The 25,850-nt window shown below is 36.0% G+C and overlaps 4 protein-coding genes across 6 annotated transcripts in view; 1 reads left to right on the top strand and 3 right to left on the bottom strand.

Annotated features, from left to right (window-relative positions):
* Positions 1-636: 636 nt before the first annotated feature.
* Positions 637-3,224, bottom strand: gja13.1 (gap junction protein alpha 13.1). The gene is made up of 2 exons (XM_084432913.1): positions 3,112-3,224; positions 637-2,362 (listed from the first exon to the last, which is right to left on the bottom strand). The coding sequence occupies exon 2, from the start codon at positions 2,338-2,340 to the stop codon at positions 1,486-1,488; it is 855 nt and encodes a 284-aa protein (XP_084289039.1). The 5' UTR covers positions 2,341-2,362; positions 3,112-3,224; the 3' UTR covers positions 637-1,485.
* A 1,149-nt stretch (positions 3,225-4,373) lies between these two features.
* LOC311305298 (gap junction Cx32.7 protein-like) lies at positions 4,374-5,298 on the bottom strand (the record flags this gene model as incomplete). The annotated part of the gene is made up of 1 exon (XM_084432912.1): positions 4,374-5,298. The coding sequence occupies exon 1, from the start codon at positions 5,268-5,270 to the stop codon at positions 4,374-4,376; it is 897 nt and encodes a 298-aa protein (XP_084289038.1). The 5' UTR covers positions 5,271-5,298.
* Positions 5,299-7,410: 2,112 nt separating this feature from the next.
* Positions 7,411-10,261, bottom strand: hsdl1 (hydroxysteroid dehydrogenase like 1). 2 transcript variants are annotated; one of them, XM_084432911.1, is made up of 5 exons: positions 9,960-10,227; positions 9,825-9,865; positions 8,124-8,569; positions 7,813-8,031; positions 7,411-7,717 (listed from the first exon to the last, which is right to left on the bottom strand). In XM_084432911.1, the coding sequence occupies exons 1-5, from the start codon at positions 9,992-9,994 to the stop codon at positions 7,646-7,648; spliced, it is 813 nt and encodes a 270-aa protein (XP_084289037.1). In that variant the 5' UTR covers positions 9,995-10,227; the 3' UTR covers positions 7,411-7,645. The 2 variants fall into 2 exon arrangements, with proteins under 2 accessions (XP_084289037.1, XP_084289036.1); XM_084432910.1 differs by having other exon boundaries at positions 9,825-10,261.
* Positions 10,262-10,310: 49 nt separating this feature from the next.
* Positions 10,311-25,850, top strand: part of tbc1d32 (TBC1 domain family, member 32) — a 54,073-nt gene continuing 38,533 nt past the window's right edge. Inside the window, exons 1-20 of one of the 2 annotated variants that reach the window (XM_084432908.1) lie at positions 10,311-10,628; positions 10,951-11,057; positions 11,133-11,328; positions 11,419-11,580; positions 12,980-13,157; positions 13,292-13,363; positions 13,475-13,600; positions 14,882-14,960; positions 15,057-15,160; positions 15,248-15,309; positions 17,445-17,595; positions 18,327-18,386; positions 19,082-19,184; positions 20,085-20,222; positions 20,331-20,420; positions 21,244-21,386; positions 22,437-22,564; positions 23,281-23,482; positions 25,200-25,279; positions 25,446-25,584. In XM_084432908.1, coding sequence (XP_084289034.1) covers positions 11,174-11,328; positions 11,419-11,580; positions 12,980-13,157; positions 13,292-13,363; positions 13,475-13,600; positions 14,882-14,960; positions 15,057-15,160; positions 15,248-15,309; positions 17,445-17,595; positions 18,327-18,386; positions 19,082-19,184; positions 20,085-20,222; positions 20,331-20,420; positions 21,244-21,386; positions 22,437-22,564; positions 23,281-23,482; positions 25,200-25,279; positions 25,446-25,584 — 2,172 coding nt within the window. In that variant the 5' untranslated portion in view covers positions 10,311-10,628; positions 10,951-11,057; positions 11,133-11,173. The remainder of the gene's footprint in view (positions 10,629-10,950; positions 11,058-11,132; positions 11,329-11,418; positions 11,581-12,979; positions 13,158-13,291; positions 13,364-13,474; positions 13,601-14,881; positions 14,961-15,056; positions 15,161-15,247; positions 15,310-17,444; positions 17,596-18,326; positions 18,387-19,081; positions 19,185-20,084; positions 20,223-20,330; positions 20,421-21,243; positions 21,387-22,436; positions 22,565-23,280; positions 23,483-25,199; positions 25,280-25,445; positions 25,585-25,850) is intronic. The other variant, XM_084432907.1, reaches the window with a different exon arrangement.

Raw genomic sequence — 25,850 nt, 5'->3', positions numbered from 1 at the left:
TCTGAATCTTATTCCTTGAATAAACAATAATGCAAATATAAAATATGCAATTATTGATTTAAAATAAATACATGACATAATCATTCTCTAATAACCCTTTACTATGTCTTTAAAACATTTACCCTTAAATGCATGAATGTCTCGCCAATCATTATTACATATTCGGGTCTTAAGCGACCCGGGTCTATATCTAACACGGATGGATATTTGGTACCTTTTGGAGCTTGGAAGGGTTCAGTTTGAGCTGAAGTTTTATACAATCATCACTGTCCTCGTCAGAGCTCATTTCCCAGTACATTCAGCATCTGGCTCATTTTCGCGATCTCAAACATATTCTCAAAACTACCATTTTCAGCATCTTCAAAATCAATATTTTGATCGCTGACAGCTTCTTCACCAAATCCACCATTAAGTGACAGTGACACTAATATTTGATTGCTTTCAGTACTTGCTATGTAAATCGCTGAGCCATTTCAAGTTTTGCTGATGATACTTCCTATTCTTTTGTTTTCTGCCTGCGGTAACTATGAGTGAAACGACACTTCGTCATTGTGTATCAGACATTGCCACCTTGTAGAATAACAGTGAATTGCACTTATTCAGTCATCAAAGATTCTTTATTGTTGTGTCGTTAGCAACCCTATACAATTTTTTACAACAGTCATTCTTTTATCATTTTATTATTTTGTTCTTGTTATGTTGTTTATAATGAATCGATTGAGGAATACTAAGAAGGTTGATGTCTAACTTTAAAAAAATGTATGAGGACAAGGGTAGTGAATGATGTCCCGTGTCACTAAAGACCCGAGGTATGCGTTTAAGGGTTAAAACATGCCTTTAAGGTAAAGAACAATTAATAATATGATGAATTAATATAATTAATCAGATATTAGCAATTAAGCCTGATTTGTGATTAGAATGATGACTTGTATGATTATTTATATATAATTTTACATGTGATTTTTAAATAAATCCATTGCCACTTCATGAAACTGCATTCATTCTGTGCTTTTGTGAACGGATTAGATATATTGTGAAATAAGAAACTTCGGTTGTTTTAAAAGTTTTATTTTAAACAAGGATATTGTTTATACATCACTATAAATTTGTCTGTTTTGTAACGACAAATGTGGCCAATGGAAATGACAACATCAGACAAACAAGGCATGTGGACACCAGTGCTTAAGTCACCTACTGACTCTTAAAAATATTTACACACATTATATACAATAGTATAACAATAAGCAGTTTTTACCATAGTCAAAACTATCCAGGCCAAACATGCATTATGCACAAAATAATCATAAAATAATTAAATAACACAATCTATTTTTTAGAGTATACCATAACAATATACATTCTTTCTCAAGTGTGTAAAATACTGGGCAATCAGTTAAGGGCTTTGGAAAATGAACTGTAAAGATGTTTCTCTTAAAACTTGGCAGATTTGTTACATTTCTAATGTAAAGATCCAAAAGTCCAAATCTAATGGTCTTCCATCAATTGTTTTTCTTCTTTCGCCCCATCCAGGCTTCCTCCAAGACTCTGACCGCTCTCATAATGCTTGTTCATTTTGTTTTGCCTCAGAGCGTCTTCCGAGGTCATCTGCCAGGAAGATGGCAAACTGGCGGGGTTTCTTGGCGAAGTGATGTGATGTGAGCGTTTCTTGCATCCCACCCTGGTGCACAGCAGGTAAAACACCTCTATGACATTCAGTAGCAGAGACACACAGGCTACCACTAGCATAAAGATGATAAAGATAGTCTTCTCCGTGGGACGGGACATGAAACATTCTACGGTGTAAGGACAAGGAGATTGGGAACATGTAAACTTGGCGATCATAATAAAGCCATATAAATAATACTGCCCAACGATGAACGCAATCTCGAGGATGATTTTAAAAAACAACTGGGTCAGATAGCTGCCGAGCAGGTTTCCTTTAATCTTGACATGGCCAGTTTCATCTGTGTATTTGGGTGACTTCAACTTGTGGCCCTCGCCAAGGCATTTTATCTTCTCCCTGAGTTTCTTCTCTTGGTGAATGACCTGCACCGCATGGCCGAGGTACACCAAAGTTGGAGTGGACACAAATATGATCTGCAAGACCCAGAAGCGGATGTGCGAGATGGGGAACTGCCAGTCGTAGCACACGTTCTCACAACCGGGTTGCAACGTGTTGCAAACCAAACTAGATTGTTCGTCACCCCAAACGCTCTCCGCCGCCGCTCCCAGCACCAGGATCCTGAAGATGAAAAGGACGCTCATCCATATTTTGCCGATGACGGTGGAGTGAGACTGTACTTTGTCTAATAACGCTGAGAGAAATCCCCAGTCTCCCATGTTTGCTGATGCTCAGACTTTCCTACGAAAAAAGACATGAGAAAGGGTAGGAAAACAGATGAATTACAAAGTCCACTTTAGGTTTAACTTAATCAATAAGCCTTTAAATGAGGCTTCATTAATGGAATACTCTTAATAGATGAATATACTTAATAATTAATTAGTCCTTCAAACAAGTTTAGTTATTGTGCTTAGGTTTGCACATGTAGAAAAGTAAAACGAGAAGAAAATTATAATGGTTCAATAACCATTGAATATTCAATGGTGTTATTAATAAATGTTACATTTTATAAAACCAAATGAAATGCATTAATAATTGTAATACTTCAACATGGCGCAAGCAAAAATGAGTAAGAAATATTGATTCAAAATGTACAGTGGTGTTCACAGGAAACAACTTGATAATTCTGAATCTTATTCACTGAATAAACATCTGTGGCTACTGCTACTGGTAAATATAAAATATGCAAATATTGATTTAAAAGAAATACATGTTAAAATGATTCTCTACATTTTTACTATGTATGTAAAACACTTACTGTCTTAAAACATAATATGTTTTTAAGGTAAAGAACAATTACTAAGATAATTAATTAGATATTAGTAATAAGCTCTTTGCCTGGCTACAGTCAGCATATAATTCATTTTATTTAATATATTCTTAAATATTCTTTTTTCACCACAAGGCAAACATTTTTCATATTTGTGACCTGAAACAATGTATACATGAACAGAAGCATACAAACAATGTTATATTGATTTCAGACTTACCTTTAGCGAGTTGCACCTCTTCCTATTAGAAACTAAGCCGCATACCAAGTGGCGCCGACAGTAGTTGAACCTTGATTTTTGGGGCTTTACTAAGATTACGTAATAGCTGTAAGTTGTCCTACTGTCACGTTGTCCAACAGTTAGCAATGACAAGAACTAGATTTTGAATGCAGATACACAGGAGTGTCACATTAATGATTGAAAGGCTCTAACAATGATATGTACCACACTTAAGTGCCTGACCCACACAACTAATATTATGTCTTATATTTAATAATACTAATCATTCATTATATGTGTGTGTGTGTATATATATATATATACACACACACATATAATGAAAAACTGGAAAAACTTGAGGTCTCGAATTTTAAATACCTACAGTAGGTACAATTGTTGATAAGAAACTTATTTTTGAAAGTAACGTAGAGTACATCCATAAAAAGGCAAGACAACGCCTGGGTCTTCTTAGGAAACTGAGGAATTTTAACGTTAGCACGCACACTCTAACTATGGTATATAGATCACTGATTAAAAGTAGTCTACAATAAAATATTGTTTCATGGTACGGTAATCTAACAGTTAAACAGAAGAACAAACTTTCACAAATAATTAATCAAATCACTGGACACAAACAACACCCACTTCAGGGATTATTGATTGTTTTAGGGAAAAAATGGCAATTGTGATTTTTAAAGATCATACTCACCCCCTTCATTCTACTTTTGAAATGCTCCCATCTGGGCGTAGAACCATGATACATTTTTATACACACACACACACACACACACACATATATATATATAAATGTATCATGGTTTACAGAAAAACATTAAGTGAGCACCAAATCAGTACATTTGATTAATGAAGGATCATGCGACACTGAAGACTGGAGTGTTAAATTATAATAATAGGTCACAATATGACAATATGTTTGGTCAAATAAATGCAGCCTTGGTGAGCATAAGATGAGCTTTCAAAAACCATTTTAATAAATCTTACTGACCCCGAAATAAACAGAACAGAAATACAAAAACACAGTTTACATTTTCTGTGTAAAAAAACTTTCTACAAAGTACAATTTCAGACTTAAATGATAGAAAAACTGAAATTTCAGCAATACATTATTGATTTGTTAAACAGAGAGAGAGGGTCAGAGTGTGCTTGGAGTTGGGGGTCTTGTCCACGCACGAGTTAGTTGGATCAGTGGATGTTTGCTCAAGTTGACCGTGTGAAAGACTTTGTGTGCAGAGGCTTGTTGATTAGATATGGACCTCTTGCATGTCAGCACTATGGTTCTCTGAAACCACGCTCTTGGTTGCCTCATTGCCAAGCTCCCTCCTCTGAAGCTCCAGCTCACAGTTCACCCAGTTCTGGATCCTCTGATCTGTGTTTTTGATGTCCTTCCTGTTCACAACCGGGGTCACAGGGGTGACGGTGCAGTCCTTTCTACGGCTGAGACACTCGTTGATCTTCTTGACGCACAGATATAGGATCTCAATCACATTCAGGAGTAAAGAGACACAGGCCACCACCAGCATGAACCAAATGAAGATGCTTTTCTCAGTGGGCCTAGATAAGAAGCAGTCCACCTTGTGAGGACACGGAAAACGGGCACAGACATATTGGGCCTGAAGGGTGAAGCCATAAAGATAGTACTGGCCCAAGATGAAACCCACCTCCAGAAGTATCTTACATAGCAAGCTCAGAATGTAGCTTCTCAAGAGACGCCCCCGAATGTTGACCTTCCCATTGTCCCTGCTGTACTTGGGAAATTTGTAGCCTTTCTTGAGGAACAGATTGATTTGCTCATTCTGAAGATCTTTCATCATAATTTTTCTCACTTTCTTCTCGACGTGTATGACGTGGACGACGTGGCCCAGGTAGGCCAGAGTAGGTGTGGACACCGAGATGATCTGCAGTACCCAGAAGCGGATGTGCGAGATGGGGAACGCATGGTCGTAGCACACATTTTCGCACCCCGGCTGCTCGGTGTTGCAGATGAAGTCCGACTGCTCGTCGCCCCACACTCTCTCTGCACCAGCACCCAGGACTAGAATCCTAAACACAAACAGGACGGTGAGCCAGATCTTCCCCACCACCGTTGAGTGTGTCTGGACTCTATCCAGCAGTCTTCCTAGGAAGTCCCACTCACCCATCTTTAATGTTAATCGAATTCCTGAAAGAAAAAACATTATTAATTGGAGCATGTTTGGCAGCAATTAATGTGCAAACATGCCCATAATTTGATTCCAGGTATTTTATGCAAGCACTGTTGATGGGATTGTCAAGTCAGGAGACAAACCAGGTTCTTTTACAAAACATACACAGGAACCAAGGTTTTTGCCCTGAAAACCCAAAACATTGATAACGACAATGGTAATACATCTTCAACTCAGCTTGTCGCTTTTTTATAATCATAGAATGACATTTTCATTGTTTGCCTGCTCAGGGATATAATATAACACTTACATTTCAGATCACATTACATATATCTTTTTTTAGAGGCTTTATTTTTGTAACATTTTACTGAAATATGTCATTTATTTCTGTGATGGAAAAGCTGAATTCTTAGCAGCCATTTGTCCAGTTTCAAGTGTCACATCTTCAGATATCATTCCAATATGCTGTTTTGGTGCTCGTGAAACATTATTATTATTTTTATCAATGTAGAAAACAGTTGTGCTGCTTACTATTTTTGTGGAAACCGTGATACTTTTTTCACGATTCTTCGATGAATAGAAAGTTCAAAAGAACAGCATATATTTGAAATAAAAATATTTTGTTTATTATATTAAAAAAACAACAAAAAAAACCTTACCGACTCCAAACGTTTGAACGGTAGTATAAATAGAATCATGAAAAAGCATATAAATGACATAGATAGATAAATACAAATAATTACTCTTTTCACTTACCAAATTTAAGAAGACTGAGAAGAAGGCTCAATCGCTCAGTGAGGACTCGAGGGAAATGTGTGTAGCAGGATTTCTCAAAGCCATCCACTTCCTATCGAGGCAGCTTTTGAACCAAAACATAGATTGTCATATTATCTGTAAATTCCAACTTTCAGCCTTGACATCTGGAAGTGGAACATTTAGCTAGAATATTAATATTGTTCAGTTGTGTTTCTCATGCAAGATTATACGCCATAACATTACTATAATATCCCTTCATTTATGTATCATACTTTAGTTCTGTTGTATAACTCTTAATAATGAGGTAATTTCTGCACAACTTGCTGTCTGAATAGCAAAACAATTGTTTTCAAACAGGTTTCCTAAACTTCTTCCATTGGTCAGATAAACAGATAGTCCCACCCCCAAACTTATAACATGTTGAGCCACTGTTTCCGTGGCATAGTAAACTGGGAAAAGTATTTTTGGAACAAAAAAACTACACACTTCACCTTATAGGATGAAATAAGCATTATTCATACTTAAGTATTATTCAATATAAAAGTCATTAACTCTTGACTCTAATCCCGTCTATTTTTGAAATAATTCTATGCTCCAACTCCATACAGACTTATTTTTCAAGATTTCTGTTTTGACTTCCCTGGAGGAATCCAGTGTTGAAAAAAAACATCCAAAGTATGGTACGGTGGTTGTTTTGTACTTCTGTTAGTGTTAATGCAAGTGAGATTAAGTGAGCAATGTGCATTATCAACATCTGAGCTTATCATCTCATTCAGAGATAATACTGCGTCAGCATGACTGGAGTTTATACAATGGAGAAAATATATCAATTTAATTTTGAACATTGAAAATCAAACAATTTCAAACAGTCTTTCACTAAACGTCCACTAAATTAATTACATAAAAGAATAAAACAGTCTTTTTATAGACATTGAGGATATTTATTGATAATTTCACTGTTGCAACAGCTAAATGAGATACACTGCAATAACCAAACACTGGCTACACAATGGTACAATGAAGATCTATCAATGCTGAGTATAGCCAGTATACTCAAAAACACTTGGAATAAAAGTCAATAAATAATTTACAAAACCTTTTTTTCTAAATATATTACTATGAGCATTGCAAAATGCATAAGGAGTTTTTTTTTTTAAAGGGATAGTTCACCCAAATATGTTGTCAAAATTTACTCACCCTCAAGTTGTTCCCAAACAGCTGACGGCACCCATTGACTTCCATAGTAGGAAACATATTCCTATGGAGGTCAACGGTTAAGTGTTCAACCGAAGAAAGAAACTCGTACAGGTTTGGAACAACATGAGGGTGAGTAAATGATGACAACATTTTCATTTTTGGGTGAACTATCCCTTTGAGTCAAAAAGCAATAGTGCAAAAACATTATAGAATTGTCAACATGATCCAACCATTCAAACCACTTGGAAAAAGTTTTGTTTTGCAAACAGAGGCATTTCTTTTAGACCTGTTAAAGGAACAGTGGTTGATTTGAAGTTTCAACACTTGAATCACTCATTTTGTTCTAAGATTGGTCAAAGTAAACTCTGCAACATCCATTTGAAAAACCAGGTCTTTCACATGGAGGGGAAACATCCCTGTCAGGTGGCCCTTGTGAACACACGTGATCCCAGAATCCATACCCACTCTGGCATGCACTGCACCAGTCCAAACTAGAGAAAAAGTGAAACAGAAAAGCAAAGAAACACTAAATATAATGCACATGTTCCCTAAAAGAGGAAACTCACTACAGTGACTTAAAATGTACCTGTATGGTGTGAGGCCAGTATCCTGTGGTTCTGTGAGAGATGCCCAGAGTTAAAAGAGCATTCTTGGCATACACTTGTGGGCTTGGCACCAGCCAGCCAGCAGAACCGTAACCATCAGATCTTTGAGATGCAACTCTAAAAGGCAGCAAACTCTGCACGAAGACTCCTCGATTACCATATTCATAGTGTAGAGAGCGACTGAAGTTATCGAAAAAGGCCTGTGGGGAATTGAAAACGCAGCTGAATCATAAGACAAAGTAAAACACCATATATTTGGATGAAAAATTGGTACACAAACAGACAAACTGACCGTGGATGCAGAGAGAGGAGCCTTTCTAGGAGTCGGACGCAAGCAGCGCCCAGCGGAAATGTTGACCACTGCTCCTTTTCCCCTCTCCACCATAGCAGGCAGTGCCAAGCGGCTGACAAGAGTGGCAGCAACTACATTTCTATTAATAGTGTCCCACACTGCAGATTCAGAGAGGTCCGTAAAGTCTTGAGAGGTGTCCAGAGACCCGTCCAGACTGTTAATGATGAATCCAATATCTTTACCGGCGATGGCATCTCTTATAGGTCTGCAGGCCGTGGACCCCTGACTGAAATCAGCTTCAATCCAAATGGCCTCTACCCCGTGAGCGTCTGAGATGGCTTTGGCAGTGTCAGCCACATTACTGATGTCATTACTGATCAGAATCACAGAGATGCCATGCCTGGCCAGTTCCTCTGCATATGCTTTTGCTATTTCCTCTGAAGCTCCTATGAAAAAGTTGTCCATGTAAGTTAGGTAATTATCTGTAAAATATCAGTATGCTATTGAAGCTTCTTTCCAATACGGAATGACGGAATAAAAAAGGTAGGCTAATTGCGTATTTTGATCTTACAATTCTGACTTTTTTCTTTCAATTGCTAGTTTATATCTCACATTTCTGATTGTCATTCACATAATTCTTGGTTATAAACTCACAATCGTGAGTTAACATAGCAATTCTGAATTCACCCCCACAAAATTCTAAAAACTTTTTATGCGGTTTGGCCGATCATTTACATGACAACAGCGTTTTGGGGGTGCAAGTTTTTGAAAACAATAACGTTATTGTCCCCGTGTAACAACAAAAACAGGAATCTGTGAAACCGATGACGTCATGCTCATGCGTATACATGTTCAGTCTATAAGCGTGTAGTGTTTCTTTACAAAGTGATATCGCCAACTGTTAAGCCTGTTAAACGTTTTTACGGATCCGTTTGAACGGGAACGTTTTGACAACGTTGCCATCTATATAAAGTAAATACTTTTCTGTTTTTAGTAAATTGTTGTCGTGTAAACGTACCTTGAGTTTTTTTGTTTTGTTTTTGTTGTTGTTTATGCCACTGAATTAAAAAATAAATAACTGACCTTTCATTGATCTCACAATTCTGACTTCGCAATTGCGATTTATATCTCATAATTCGGACTTTTTTTTTTATCAGAATTTAGAGAATTGTCCAACTTTTGAGATCAACTAAAAAAGTCATAACTGTAAGATAAAAAGTCGCAATTACTTTTTTAAATCTATTTATTTATTTTTCCGTGTCGGAAAAAAAGCGTTTTCGCGGATCCGTTTGAATGGGGAACGTTTTGACAACGTTGTCAACTGTATAAAGTAAATGCTTTTCTGTTTTCTGTACATTGTTGTCGTGTAAACGTACCCTGAGTTTACATCAAGCAAAATGTTTTTATTTTTTTATTTTTATTTTATACCACTGAATAAAAAAATAAAAAAAGATGATTGACCTTTCTCACAATTCTGACTTTTGTCTTCGCAATTGCGATTTATATCTCATAATTCTGCCTTTTTTAATCAGAATTGAGAGAATTGTCTTACAAATAAAAAAGTCAGAACTGTAAGATAAAAAGTAGCAATTACTTTTTTAAAATCTATTTATTATTCCGTGTCGGAAAAAAGCTTTCCTGTTATGCAGTATTATTACATAATTATATCAAGGTTCAATGCATAAATTAGATAAAACCTACCACATATGACAGCCCATTGTCCATATTGCTGACTAAGATCTCTATGGCACACAAGACGAGGAATAAAATGAAGCCTTATCAAACTATAGGAGTCCCTCATAAATATAACAGCCTTGCTGACTGTGTAACACGCACCCACGAGCGCCAGCGTTTCCACATAACAGCTGCATGATCTGGCAATTTCTCTATACAAAAGCTGGAAGCTGTCAACAGCGGCCATTATAAGCTGAAATCTCTACAACTGGTCACTCTAAATTAGCTGCCAATGGAAAAAGAATAATCTTTTATATTCAATGATTTAGTCTGCACTCAACAAGCCTGACTATGTTAGTTAATACAAGCACTATTTCACCAGATTCTCCTCTTCAGTCTCGTCACATCATCATGTGAATCCATAGACAGTGTGTGTATCAGGAAACCCGGAACATTTAAAAGTCACGTGATATACTCCCATCACGTGATCAACTCTGGCGTCTTCAGCCAGTGTCAAATAAAACACATGAAAACATCACCTTTCTTCTTATTTATTTGGTTTCATCGTCTTAATTTGTAATATTCGCTATCGTAAATATTGATAGATACGGAATATATTCATACGGTTGTGCCGTGAAGCGTATTTTTGCATATGACAAGTGCTTACTGCGGGTGCTTCATCTCAAACTGTGCTTGTTTCCATAGAAACGAGCAGTGCTAACGGGTGCTAAGCTGAAAATATATAGCTCTGTGCGTCCGATTATGGATGATTTCTAATGTTATGGAAGCGATGTAACTCATCTGTTTGGACATGATGTGAAATTATTGAAGGTAATGTTTAGAACTAACGAGCTGAATGTGAAATGTTAATGTGTTAATATTTAATTAACGTTACATATAACTTAGCTAACGTTAGCCTGTGATGTATTACTCCGATGTAGGGTAACGTTAGCCTAAATTTTATTAATAATGTATCTATATTTCCTATTTTTAGCTTTCTTAAGTTAGTTATACAGGGTAAGTTATATATAGCCTACTGTATCTGATTCAGGCACACTTGACATGAATCTTTGTTTCTCATGATTTTGAAATTGCTTTTATAGACAAATTATTTTATTTGCTTATTGGTTTGTTTTATTGTTTAATGGGTTAGGTCAGATATTGAGGAAAAGCAGGCAACAAGTAACTTATACAGCATACATACTGTTTTAATAGCATTCTAGGAATCTAAACTTTGAGGGAATATACTGTGTGGACTGTGTAAGTTAATTCCCACCACTGTTACTATAAGCCAAACACACCTTACTTAGGCTAACACCTTGCTTCTCTAAGCAGGAGATCACCCGTAGAGAAGAGATCACACATCCCGAGGAGCGATGTCTCAGTTCTCCAGCGAGGATGAGGCAGAGCTCCAGACCCTGCTGCGAGAGCTCCTGAAAAGTGTCAAAGACAGAATCTCGGGAGCACCATCGGTAGAATGTGCCGAAGAGATCTTGCTTCATTTGGAGGAAACTGACAAGAACTTTCACAAGTGAGAGATCTGCCTATTCCAGTACATGTTAAGCCTGATTGTGATTACTATTTGTTTGACCTGGTTTTGTGCCCTCCCTCTGTTTTTCAGCTATGAGTTTGTGAAGTATCTGCGGGAGTATGTGGAGAGCAGTTTGGGAGCAGCTATTGAAGAAGAGACTGAGAATTTTACCAGGGGTGATAGTCATGCTATTGGGTCCGGACAGGACAGTCTGGTTCATGCTGTTACCAAGAGGACTAGGGAGTCCACACAGTATGTGTTTTTATAATTCCCCTTACCATGTGTTTCTTTATATGATAAGATCATTTTGTGAAAGTTTTCTCACAGCATGATGCAAAAATATCTGCATAAATGCAATTTTGAAAGTAGTTTGGTAAGTTCCCATTAAAAAAAAAAAAAAAAAAAAAAAAAAAAAAATGCTCTAAGCCATGAACCGAACCAAACCAACCATATACAGGGTAAATCACAATATTACAACCACTAGCCTCTTTCACACAGTAATCTCGGTAAATTAACGTAAAATTACTAGAATTACTTTTCCGGTAAATATGCAAATGTGCTGTTCACACAAGCAACAGCGTTCCGTCTTTTAATGTAATTTATGATCAAATCAACTACTTATCCCATAAAGCTTTGCGAATTACATAACTGAATCAAAACAGTAGAATATGAAATTACATATTTTAAGTCATTATATGAACAATGCATGTTTTAACTTTATTTCAAAATACACTACCCTTTAAAAACTAGATTTTTTAAAATGTTTTTGAAGTTATGCTCGCCAACCATTTAGTTAAAACAGTAACATTTTGAAATATTATTACAATATAACTCAATCAAAATAACTCTTTTGTATTTTTATATATTTTTAAAATGCAATTTACTCATTTTTTATTATTCTTTTTTTTATTATTATTACATTTGAAAATATTTGTGCTGCTTAATGCTTAATATCTGCTTAAAAATGTTGGCAACCATGGTGCATTAGTAGTGTATCCAGATGTATTCAAATAGTATATAACTTGATTATGGTATCATCAATGCTTCATGTGACTGGTTTCTGTTTTCATTGTTACAGCAACTTTTCCGAGTATGGGTAGTTTAGTAGTTCATCACCATAAATTTAGTGAGATGGTATATCTGTCTTGAAATGTTTATGTTTTTGTTAAAAATCAATGATATGTGGTTTGTCTAAAAGCACAAACTACAAACTGTACTACATTTGACTTTGAACTTACTTCACGACCTTTAAAAAAGTATGTTCTATGTAAAATGAATATGGGAAGTCGGAATAAAAATCGGATGTACATCCGCCCTGTTGTTAATGTCACGTGACCTACCAGCATCAGTTGCGTCGCTTCACTGCCACTCATAAATCCTGTCCTGTGTCCTCATGGGACAGTAAAGTGCCCATTGAATGCGCACTTCAGAATCTCAATGGTAGTAGTAGGTCATCCAAGTACTTTTCTCCTGATATTTTTCAAATACTATGTATTCAGACATACTACTCTGTTGGTGTACTGTAATTTCACATACTTTATAGTAGGAAAGTATGCGATTACGAAAGCAGCGATGATGTTTACTTTTAGTTCCTCAAAGACTTGTATAGAAAATTATGATGTTAACATGACTTTTTTTTATATATCTCTAGGTATAAACAGATGATGCAGACTCTGAAACAGACCATGATGGTGGTTGTGGAATCACTAATCAATAAATTTGAGGAAGATCAGCTTAAGAAAGAGGAAATGGACAGGAAGATCCAACATGAACAGTCAGGCAACCATTACACTGACAACTGCTCTGACAGTGACTCTTCATTCAATCAGGTTGTTATTGTATTAATTCAAATAAGTTACAGTGGCTGCAGTGTTTTCTATGACATAGCATATCACAGTTTTTATCTCAGCTGTTCATACCATAGACTGAATCACTAACTGATGTCTTTGATTTCTTCACGTAGAGCTATGCATTTATCAAACATGAACAATTGCAAGTCATCGCTGAGAAGCTTGACCCCGGTAGACCACGAGAGGTGAAAGCTCCTTCTCTGATACACCCACTTGCCATTGTTTCAATTATAGAAAGGAGAGAACTGTGCTTTTGAGTCAGCATGATGCAGCCATCCTGATGTGTTTAACTACAGGTTCGCTGGGAAGCTTTGCAGTCTCTGTGCTATGCCCCTCCCTCTGATGTCCTGAGCTGTGAAAGCTGGACTGGTCTGCGCCGAAACCTCGCTGCTGCGCTCACTGACCCTGACCCTGAGCTCAGCGTAAGAGCTAAGTGCTAAATAAGCACTGACCTTTGCCATGGTCCAAACAGCAAAACTGTTTCCTTAGCTGCTTAATGTGGAAATACAACATTTTCAAGCAGTTTCCAGAGATGTGGTTCCATGTGGAACGGGAGGCCATGACCCGTTCCAGTGTTAATATTGAATCCCACAGTATGTGGGAGTTTAAATATTTTGAATCAGCGTTATTATAGCTAACTAAATCCATAAAAAAACATGTTCATCACTTGAAATAAAATAAATGTGAACTGAAATAAAATTAAACATGAATAACTTAAGGCTGGAAAACAGTACACAACTTTTAAAATCTGACCCGATTTTAAAACTCGAGTGGCCGGTTTCACAGACTAGGCTTAAAAAATACACTTAAACCTAGTCCCAGTTTGAGCTGTTTTAACTGAAAGCAACTTGCACTGACAAATCTTAAAATGTCACTGCCATTGTTTTGTCTCAAGATGCACACAAGTGATGTTTTTTTAATGCACCTTTATAAAAACTACTTACATAGGCCTAATCCTGGCTTAATCTAAGCCTTGTCTGTGAAACCGGGCCTAGGCATCATGACCACAGTAGTGTGTGCTGAGTGAGTCAAAAAACAAAAACGAGCCAAGCGCATTTGGATGCGGTCTTGGGTGGGTAGATGCGGTTGTAATGGACTCTACAGATTACAACGGGAGTTAGAGGTGAGTGGCGCAGTCAGGTTTTTTTTTTATCTGAGCTGATGAGTCATATATATAGGGGCTAATTTGTTACTTGTGTTCTGTTAATTTGCTTTTGTATTGTATTTTAATGCAACACTGGTAGATAGAGGACAGCTTTGGTTTCAGTAGCTACGCATCATACACTACGATATGTATTCTAAAATAGGCTCAAAATATCAAACGTTTTGATATCCTCCAACTGGATGGAATCCTAATCTGAAGCTGAAAAACAAAAAAATCTCCAACTGCCCAAATCTGCAGAATGGCACAGACTTTCTGCAACTATTGTCGACTCGTTAATCTAAAAAAAAAAAAATGCAGTGCAGTGTATTCCAGTCTTTAGACATATTTTCTGTCAGCTAGTTGCCAAGCAACATTTCTCATTTTAATTTAGTTTAATTTGATGTACTAAAATAATTAAACCAAAATGTAAATAGACTAAAACAAAAAACTAATAAAAATGACAACATAATTACTAAAACTAACTAAAAGTATAATTGAGGTACTTAATATCTCAATGATACTAAAATAACACTGTCATGAACATATTCTGTTTTCACAGGATAAAGTCCTCCAGTTTTTTGCAAAAACATTTTCGTCTTCTCCATTAAATGTGACCAAGGATATCTACGCTAGCATTGGTAATAGTTTAAACTTACTTTAGCAGGATGCAATATGTTTTAATATTCATATAGTCTGTCAATTCGTTCTCATGAAGTGTCAACATCTCTATTCAGCAAAAAGCTTGGAGGCTCATTTCCTGTACCACAAGTTGAGTTTTCCCAGCGGTTCTTCAAGTATTGATGCGAACAGACCAGATATGGCCCGTCTCCTCAAACAAGTATATGTCATTTCTTTTCTCCTTGCATATGAATAAAGTTTAGGTTGCTTGGATATAGATGAACTTGTTTCTTTTTGGTCGTTCCAGATGCGATTAATGAACGACTTTCAAAAGGAAGTGACAACATTTTGGATACGACATCCTGAGAAGTGAGCTTTCACGTTTCAGTCGCATTTCCCAAGTATCGTACACTATACAGTGCTATGCATAAGTTTAGACACCCATACTAAAGTTGACTAAAAAGAGGAATAAAAAATCATCTTTTGGAAACTGAACTTAATGCCTTAATTTAAAAAATTAGGAAAAATCCAACCTTTAAGGACACCAATTTTCTTTGAATGAATAATGCATTGTAAATAAATAAATGTTCTTCCTTAAAATACAGGGTGCATAAGTTTGGACACCCCTATGTTAAATTCCCATAGAGGCAGGCAGATTTTTATTTTTAAAGGCCAGTTACTTCATGGATCCAGGATACTATGCATCCTGATAAAGTTCCCTTGGCCTTTGGAATTAAAATAGCCCCACATCATCACATAGCCTTCACCATACCTAGAGATTGGCATGGTTTTATTTCAGTTAGCCTAATAGCTAGTTTGATTTGCATTGAGAGATGATCTTATGGAAAGTACCCCATGCCAATCTCTAGGTATGGTGAAGGCTATGTGATGATGTGGGGCTATTTTAATTCTAAAGGCCAAGGGAACTTTATCAGGATGCATAGTATTTTTTATTTATTTTATTTATAAGTTTATTTGTATAGGGACAGTACAAAAAAACATGATCCCAGTCAAAACTGGAAAATATGTATTGCACATAGAGAGTATAGCAAAAGCTAATTTGCATCTCAGGTCCCTAGAAAGGCTTTTCTAAACAAAATAAAAAATAAAAACAAAAAAACAAAACTACTACTCATAGAATAAAACTACCACAATATGTTACCACACTTATAGACATTCAAATACCTACCTAAATTATACATATTAAAACGGAGCTATCGACTCTAACATTAAAAAAGAACGTTTACATTACAGTATACTATTACATACAAAAAATACTACATTTAAATATGCGCGCAGTTCTGGTTTATTTTAAACCACCGCTTTACCTTTAATGTAAAGGACTTCATTTCACGTATTGCCTTAAACTCATTCGGCAACAGGTTCCAGAGTTTGGAGCCCTCAACAGAAAAGGCTCTTTGCCCTTGTGTAGTTCTACGAAAATTAATCCTACAATTCCCACCTACCGAACTCCTAGTGATTCTATTTATATCATCCTGTCTCTTTATCAAATTACATAGAACAGATGGTGCCTTATTGTGTAAACATTTAAAAATCAATTTTATATATAACAAATTTTTTAAATTTGTAAAACTTAACATATTAATTTTTTTTAAAACGTTGCAGTGATGCCATCGATTTGGCTTTTTATCCATTATTTTCAGAGCTCGATTATATAACATTTCAATTTTTTTAATTAAGGAATCATTTGTTTGAGTCCAAACTGTAATACAATATGAAATGCGGGACAAAATCATTGCATGCAAAAAAAGATGTGCTGCCTCAATTGAGATATATTTTCTAATAAGTCTGAAACAATTTAGGTTAATCCTTACCATTTTTGAGAGCTTTTTTATATGTTTATCAAATTTAAGTTGCGAGTCTAAAACAACACCTAAAAAATTAAACTCATCTACCTCCTCTATTTCTTTATTATTTACTCGAATTATTACTTTATCTTTTTGCTTTCTATTAGAAAAGCACATAAAGACAGTTTTCTTAACATTCAGAGTAAGATGATTTTCCTGGAGCCATATAGATATCCTTTCCATTTGTTCATTTAAAACTGCAGCAACCTTGGCAGATGACTTAGCCGATGTATAAATGACTGTGTCATCAGCATAAAGCTGACATTCAACATCTGGACAACAACATGGTAGATCATGGTATCCTGGATCCATGAAGTAACTGGCCTTTAAAAATAAAAATCTGCCTGCCTCTATGGGAATTTAACATAGGGGTGTCCAAACTTATGCACCCTGTATTTTAAGGAAGAACATTTATTTATTTACGATACATTATTCATTCACAAAGAAAATAGGTGTCCTTAAAGGTTGGATTTTTCCTAATTTTTTAAATTAAGGCATTAAGTTCAATTTCCAAAAGATGATTTTTTATTCCTCTTTTTAGTCAACTTTAGCATGGGTGTCTAAACTTATGCATAGCACTTTATCTTGATTGTGTCAGATTCTTGAAAATAAATGAGTTTTCATCCTGTGCTCTAGGTACATGGAGGAAATAATTGAGAACACCCTCTCTCTTCTCGCTCTGCATTCTGAACAAGGCATGAGCAGTCCCGGCTCAGAGAAATCCCTAGAGCCTATACACTTAATCTCTCTGCTGGATATCAAAGCCACCTGGTTTAAGAAATGGATGGTGAGCCAAGTTTTTATCAAAGAATAAACAAAACCAGAAACACAAAACACACCGTTTTCTAAATTAAGCTGTGTTCACACTGCCAGCGACATGCAGCAACAAAGCGACATGATCCCAGTCATTTCAATGGAAAGTTGGTGATTTCCGTTGTTATGAGCGACAGTGACCATTGGCGACGGGGTGTAGTAGTGTACAGCAATGTGAAGAGGGACTTTCGGGAGCGACAACAAATAGGAGTGTTGTCAGCTGACCGCACGTGATTCATCACTGCATCCTGTAGTGGAGAGTGTCGGCGGCAAGATGGAGAAGTTATTTTAGTGGTTTAACTTTCCAATACTTTAACGACAAGAAAACTGATTTGGTGTCTACAACATGGAATAACATCCATGAATGTCACTCGTAAATGTTACTAGGCAACCAGTAGTGAGAACGACCACTAGGCATTCAGCAGTGTGAACACAGTTTTAGAAGTTTTGTTTACTTGTTTTTCCATGTCCAACTTCCAATATATAGATTGATATTGATTGATTGATTGATTGATTGATTGATTGATTGATTGATGTTCTTGGTGTGAACAGGGCTTTTACATTTAAAAACAAGTAAAACGCAATCCAAGATATATTCTCTGAAATTCAGTTTTAGCTATGTTTACTGGAAAATATGACTAATACTGATGTAAAAATATTATTTCTCTACTCAAACGATCAGAATGTCTAAATATTGTTTTCTAGCATGGCTACTACAGCAGAACCGTTGTCTTAAGACTTCTTGAGAGGAAATACAAGTCTTTGGTGAGTTTTTCTATGTGGTATGCACAAACCAATGGTTGTAAACGCTAACTTCTAGTCTTAACCATAAAACCCAGTGAGAATGAAATACTAGCATACTGAAAACTGGATATTTTTTTTGATAATATGTAAAGCAATACAATAGACAATTTCAAACAATATTATACTGTATTGTTGTCACATGATGAGCACAGGATCCCCGCTGCTCCTTAAAAGGTCTTTAAAAGTCTTAAATTGAGTTTAATTCCATTTAGGGCATACAAAGTCTTAAATATATCTATATATGTATATACGATTTAAATGTGAACGTTTAAAAGTGGAAATTAATTGTTTACTATTTTATAAAACTTTTTTGTCAAAAGCTGTATTTGAACTAATTGTTTAAATTTAGTTTTTTTTAATCGTCATTTGTTTAGTATAAAATAGACATTGGCCTCTCATATGGTATTTAATTTGTGTAGGTCTTAAAAAGCCTTACATTTGATTTTGAAAACATTGCAGATACTCTGGAGCATGTTTAGCGGCATCATTTTCATACTGTACATTGCATAAATTGTTGTGTACTTTGTAGTATGATAATATACTATTCCGAACATAATCAATATTCACTGGCTGGTTTAAATGGGTAAAATGAACAGTTTTTCAAGTGTCTCTAATAATAGTATGTGTTCAAGTGGTTATTAATCCTTTTTTCCCAGATTGTTAATGCTCTGCAGCAGTGCATTTATTACTTCGATTCCTGTGATTCAGTAAGAGAGGAAACCTTGGAAATTATCCACAGCCTGGAACATCAGCAGATTGGTACGGCTGAACTTTTGCCCACAATGTTCACATGCAGTATCATACTTTATCTGACAACCTGGCTTATGTTTTCTCCAGTGTGCCGTTACAGACTGTCCTCTCATGGTCAACTTGCTAGATTATCATTGCCAGAGATAATTCCAAGGGTTTGTGGACTTACAGTGAAAAACTTTCCCAGAATTCGGGTTCTGTATTGTAGCTGGAAGATTCACATGAAAAAACAAAACACCCAAACATACACACAGTATTGACTGATTGCGTTATCTTCTGCTGTATACACAAGTCATAGCCACCAGACTTTTAAACCTCCCACAGATGTAAAATATTCGTAACACATCAGCTATATTCAAAAGACGCTTATCTAGTTTCTGTGATCAGGGTCAGTTTATGATTCTTCCACACAGTTCTCCTTTAAGGTCACTCATGTAGTATTACTATAGATTTCAGATGTCATATTTCAGTAGAATCAATCTACCTTATCTTTAAAAGGTCAAAATTCTTGTAAAATTGCTTACTGGGTGAAAATCACAGAAATATGTACTGGTGACATGCTGACATTTAAAAAAAATGTAAATGTACTTTTATGTATATACACTATGAATATTTATTTTTCTTTGTTCCAGCATTTGGCATGGCAATTTAGTAGTCTACCCACAAAAACTGACTTTTTGTTATGGGACTTGGACGTGTATTTTACGAGTTTTGTGAGACCCAGTAAATAACCCAAACTATTTTCTCCTCTAATGCTTTTTGAGTATGCAACCTTTCTGCACTCAGGTTTGTGTAAAGATAAAAATTTATATTTCAGTGCTAATTTAGAAACTGGAGGTCACATGCAAATGACTGAATCCATTTAGAGCATGCTCTGCGAATGAGATGTTCTTGTGTTTTGCCCCTCAGGCCCTGCTCGGAGAACTCTCTACACTTCTAAAGAGCTAGAGTTTGTTTATTTCGTTCACTCGCTGTGTGTGCTCGGGAGGCTTGTGATGTACACTAATGGAAGGAAACTTTTCCCCATTAAAGTGAAGAAGCGGAGAGGTAAGTTTGGAAGCAATAATTTTTGAGAATAACAAATCTGACTCACTAAATGATCTCTACGTGTTAAACTCTACGTGTTAAACGTGTTAAACTTGTGGCCTGTTTCAGATCCGGTGACTTTGACCGACTTGGTTGTGATTCTGATCAATATCATATACCAACACCCAAAACCATCCTGTGGTGAGACACCACATGCAGGTGCGTCATAAGAGTACCAAAGTGATAAACTCTGAGTTTATCATACTGAGTTGATAAACTCTGTCTAAGTGTGGTTGTTTTTTTTATGATTAGCACTAACATTATGTAAATGTTAGTGCTAATATGGGTGTGCCAGATCATCCTTCTCACAGTGACACAACTGTATTAGAACAAGGGCCTATTATGTCTTCTTCAGGTTAATGAACTTACTCACTTCCTTGGGAGGATAAATTATTCAATCTTATCTAGAAAACTTACAGGACTGCACTTTATACAGTTCCAGTGATTATCTTATTATGTGGAGCTGATTATTGATTTGGATGCTTATTTAAAGGGAAAGTGTAGTTCACTAAAACAAATATGAAAAAAAAATTATTTTCTCACTCTCATGTTGTTCCAAACCTGTATGACTTTCTTCATTTTTTGCAATTGTGACCTTTTTTAAAAAAGTGACCATCAGATTATTCAACATTTCTCATTTTGCGTTCCACAGAGGAAAGAAAGTCATAAGAATTTGGAGTAAATGATGACAGAATTCTCATTTTCAGGTGAACCAGGCTTTAACCAGGTAGCGTAAATCACAAATCACTTATTAAGGCACATAACATATTTTTTAAAAGAGGTAGACTTTTTTTTTTTTTACACTGGAACTGGAAGAAATACTACTTTTCTCTTGGTTTGTCTTTGTCGGACATGTTGTGCTGCACTTTAAATCATTCATTAACTGAGATCTGCAGTAAAACTAAAGGCCAACAACAGAGGGGTCTTAAAGCTCCCAACGAGTTATTACAGGTATGTATGTCTGTGTTTGTGTATTCTCTAGACTCCCTGTCTCCCACTCATCTTGTGATGGAGGTGTTAAGGACCCTGTGTGACCGCACTGAGTGTGCTGTGGAGTGTCTCTACCAAATCCCTGTTATAGAGACTCTGCTGGCTCCCGTTATCACCCTGCTTAAAGGAAAGCTGGTCAGCTGAACATGAACACTTACATCAGCACATGTGTTATCAAGAGTCTAGACATAATTATGAAATGTGCATTCTGCTTCACCACAGGGGCCCTTTCTACTACTCCTACTTGAAGTATTTTACTTCTTTTCATTGAATTTATTTGTTTGATTTATCTTCACAAATAGTGCACATTCTCGTCCATTATAGCGGGGAAAGTTCCTGAATACTGAATAGGCATGCTAATGTGGGTAGTTTTATGTTAATATGTTGTTGTTTTTGACATTAATTCTATGATGATTTTTTTCTTTTTTCTTCTTAATTGTATTTATTTATTTAAAAAAACATATGGTAACATACTACTATACATACATAACTTTATACAGGGTTTGTACAACCATTACAAAATTTCAAAACGAGCCATTTTTGCTATTTATATTCCCGCAACATTAGAATATGTATATGCAAAATTTTGTAACGTGTAACATATAACTTTTGCAAAGTTTTTTTCTATTTTTGAAAGAATATTTTTGCTAATCAAGGCTGAATTGATTTGGTTAAAATACAATAAAAGTAGTAACATGTTAAATATATATGTATAATATAATAATCTTGTAATGGCAAAGCTGAATTTTCAGCATCATTACTCCAGTCTTCAGTATCACATGATCCTTCAGAAATCAGACATTTTAAATTATCATCAATGTTGAAAACAGTCTTTACTGTCATAAACTTAATGCATCCTTCCTGTTAATTTCTTTAAAAAAAAGAAAAATCTTGCTGACCTCAAACTTTTGAATGTTAGTGTACTGTACATAGGACAAATGGATTTCAGAGCAACTCTATGACCGTACATATAAGAGAGGAATTGATGCCATTTCCATGATGTGTCCTCTTTGAAGATGTGAACAGAATATTTTTACAGTTTCACTACAGAAGAAGCCTGTTAATTTAAATCCTGAAATAAAACTGTAAGCTTTCATATAACATCTCATCAGAGACCTCATCTGCAGCATTTTATATGCATTATACTGTTCACCCCAAGCATTTTCAATTTGTCTTTTGTTGCAGCCCAAATTAAATTCCCTAGAAAGTGCCCTGACTCACATAGCAGACACCCTGGCGAGGATCGCTACCACTGAACGAGGTTTATCACTCCTGCTTTATGACAGAAATCTCGTCTCGGCCGAGGGTGAAAGGTAAGTAAATCTAATTTTGCTCTCAGGTTACATTCATTATTTTTTTCTTCCTGCTAGTGTCATCTCGAGCTAGTCAGCTCTTGCGCCATATATATCATCAGCAAGCATAGAATGAAAGGATGAGCTTCTTAATAAAAGAAAGGACTCTTTGACACCAGTGTCTTTAGTGAGATGAGTTGTAACATACTCTGTAAAAGAAACAAAAGATGAATGCCATTAAAATAGAATCCACCTTATTTTGCAATGCGAAAGTAAGCTTTGAGAATTCCCGATTTATTAGCTACTATAGGTAAATAACTAGAAGAATAACAAAGTGCAGTAAAGGGTATAACTCTTTGCGCTACAAACCAGTGTGTTTATGATTAGGATAATAAATACAAATAATATGATAACAAATACCAGTTTGCAATATCAAGCAACATAACAGACTGCGTCTGTACAGCTAAAATAATTGGAAACCGATGATACCAGAAGCCTTGCACATTCAAGTTACAAATGTCTGCACCTACTCTTACGTTTAAAATAAGTTGAATAATATATAGAATAGAATTGCCCAGGTTGTTATCCACTACACTATACCACCATTCATTTGACCACACTAATCCAGCAGTTAAAATCACAGTTTCCATTTCTAAAATGACATTCATAGATCCAGGCACTTTAATATTTTATCAAATTGGACACGGTACTAATATGTTGTGCTGTTATTTCCGCAGTATTTCAGCTGCACATGTGGTTGTGCAGTTTACTCAGAGGCTGTTGGCAAAAGAGCTGCATGTGTTCAGTGAGCTGGAGATTTCTACTGCCGTGAGCGGGGCCTTTATCTTCGTCTGTCGGCAGATGTACAACACCTGCGAGGGGCTGCAAGTTCTACGGCCATACACCCTGCACGAGTGCATCGCTAAAGCCTGGAGAACGGTGAGCTTTATACACATTAGCCTCACTAGTTCAGTTATTACCGATGTACTCTTTAGCTGACTGTTTTATCCAGACTAACAATATAGTAAATATAAAATTGTGATGACCTTGTGGGCTTTAAACCTACAATCCTTCAGTTACAAGCCCAGATCTTTAACCACTATTCCATAGCACAGGGGTCGGCAACCTATGGCACACGGAGGGATGATCACAGAAGCTTGCAAATGGTTTGTCGGGTCTTCGCGTTAGCGCAGGTTCAAATAGTCCTCGCTTGGTGTGCATAAACGATTTTTAGGGACCATAGGTTATAACTGTTAAAAAGCTTTTAAAAGTATATTTCCTATGGTAAATTGCATTTATTGGCTGTAAATGGTCTTTTTTCTTCTATGATTTAAGTGGTTACATGCTTGCTAAATAAATCAAAATATTGTTTTATACATGAGCTTAAAGGGCTTAAAATGCTTGAACCCCGTTAATTGCTGCTTGCAGCTACATTTATTATGAATGTTATATACATGAAATTATATACTGTATATATATTCAAACGTAACCAATGAAAGGTAAAAGCACACATTTAGAGTAAGTTTTATCTTAATCATTATATCAATGATTATATAAAAGCCAGAATTGCATCATCTTATTTTAGTCATCTAACTAGTCTTATGTCTGTGGTTGTAGGAGTGTCATGAGGTCAGACTCAGTGCCTAAGAAATTTAATTAGTAATCCTTTAATCATAGATAAAATAACTCGTATGTCTATCGTTGGTGTTGTAATGTTTTATGAAAAGACGTGTCTGATTAATTTTTGTCTGGGAATCTGACCAGTCCCTGTCTCATACTGCTAAATTTATTACCGTTTAAACATTCTGGGTCAGAAAGACTTTTTAAAAATTATTTGAAATTATTTTGAACACTTACCAAGGAAGGCTGCATTTATTTGATTATAAAAACAGTAATAATTGTGAAATATTATTACAATTTAAAAATAACTGTTTTCTATTTGAATATATTTAAAAAATTGAATTTATTCCTGTGATGGCAAAGCTGAATTTTCAGCAGCCATTACTTCAGTCTTCAGTGTCACATGATCCTTGAGAAATCATTCTAATATGCTGATTTGGTGGAAGAAACATTTCTTATTATTATCAATGTTAAATGTTATGTGAAATAGACATCTTTTCTAAAAAAATAAAAATGTCTTTACTGTCACTTTTGATCAATTTAAAGCTGAATAAAAGTATTGTTTCTTTAAAATTAATCTTACTGACCCCAAATGTTTAATCCATAGTGTATGTCCTGGCATACAACAGAAATGACTGTGTGTCAAGAAAGTTAATTTTATACAATAAAATGTCAGTAAACATGTTTTTTCCAAAACAGAATTCTGCTTATTGAAAATTAATTTGAGCTTATTCTGAACTGCTGCTTTAGAGCCTGCAGTGTCTGTTCCCCAGGCAAAACAGTATTAATGTTGGAAGAAATGCTGAACGTCCAATCTCTGGGCTGTGTGAAGAGGATTTGTTGAATATAGAAGCAGCAGTAAAGTGCTGCGCCATCATTAATGAAACCTCCCGGGGGTTCCCCTGCCTTCAAAAAGGCTGAGTTCGAACGGTGTGAGGAATCAACATTGCATTCAACATGTCGTCTCATTATTTAGCCAATGGGTTTGAATGCCGTGTAGCAGTCCAGCCTGACAGCGAATTCTCTTCTCCCACAGACAAGCTCAATGTCAGAGAGAGTTCCCACTCCTGTTCCTGGAGCTCCCCCAGTGCTGGCTTCCCAGGAGCTGCAGAGCGTGTGAGTATCTCTCCATCATGCCTTCAGTGATCTCCTGTTCCTGCACAAGCTGTTTGTTTCTGTGCTAAACTCGAGTTTGGCCTGCCAATGCTGTTTCGTGGGAATGAATCAACAAGAACAAGAAATAATGAACTCTCTTCCTGAATCTTTTATCCTGGTTCTACAGGGTGGCCTGGGAAGAGATGCTGTTGGACAACCTGCTGAATTTTGCTGCCACACCAAAAGGACTGCTGCTCCTTCAACAGACTGGAGCCATTAACGAGTGCGTCGCCTACATGTTCTCAAGATTCACCAAAAAACTACAGGTAATATAATCAGATGCCACTTTCAAAAGCATTTTATTCTGATAAAGAATATTAGTGGCTAGTGATACTTATATTAAAAGGATAGTTCGCCCAAAAAGTGTGATCATATGATCTCAATATGGTGGCCACCATAACTTTTCATAATAGAATAGAATAGAATAATACCCTTGTGAACAGTATATAAAATGTATATAAAATCTATTTGTAGTGTACATTTATGCACAAGTTTTCATTACTTGAGTCTACTCGCTTGCCATTGGGGACAT

Source organism: Rutilus rutilus, assembly GCF_951802725.1.
Source record: "Rutilus rutilus genome assembly, chromosome: 15".
Lineage (NCBI taxonomy): Eukaryota > Metazoa > Chordata > Actinopteri > Cypriniformes > Leuciscidae > Rutilus > Rutilus rutilus.
This window is presented reverse-complemented; position numbering and strand designations above follow the sequence as displayed.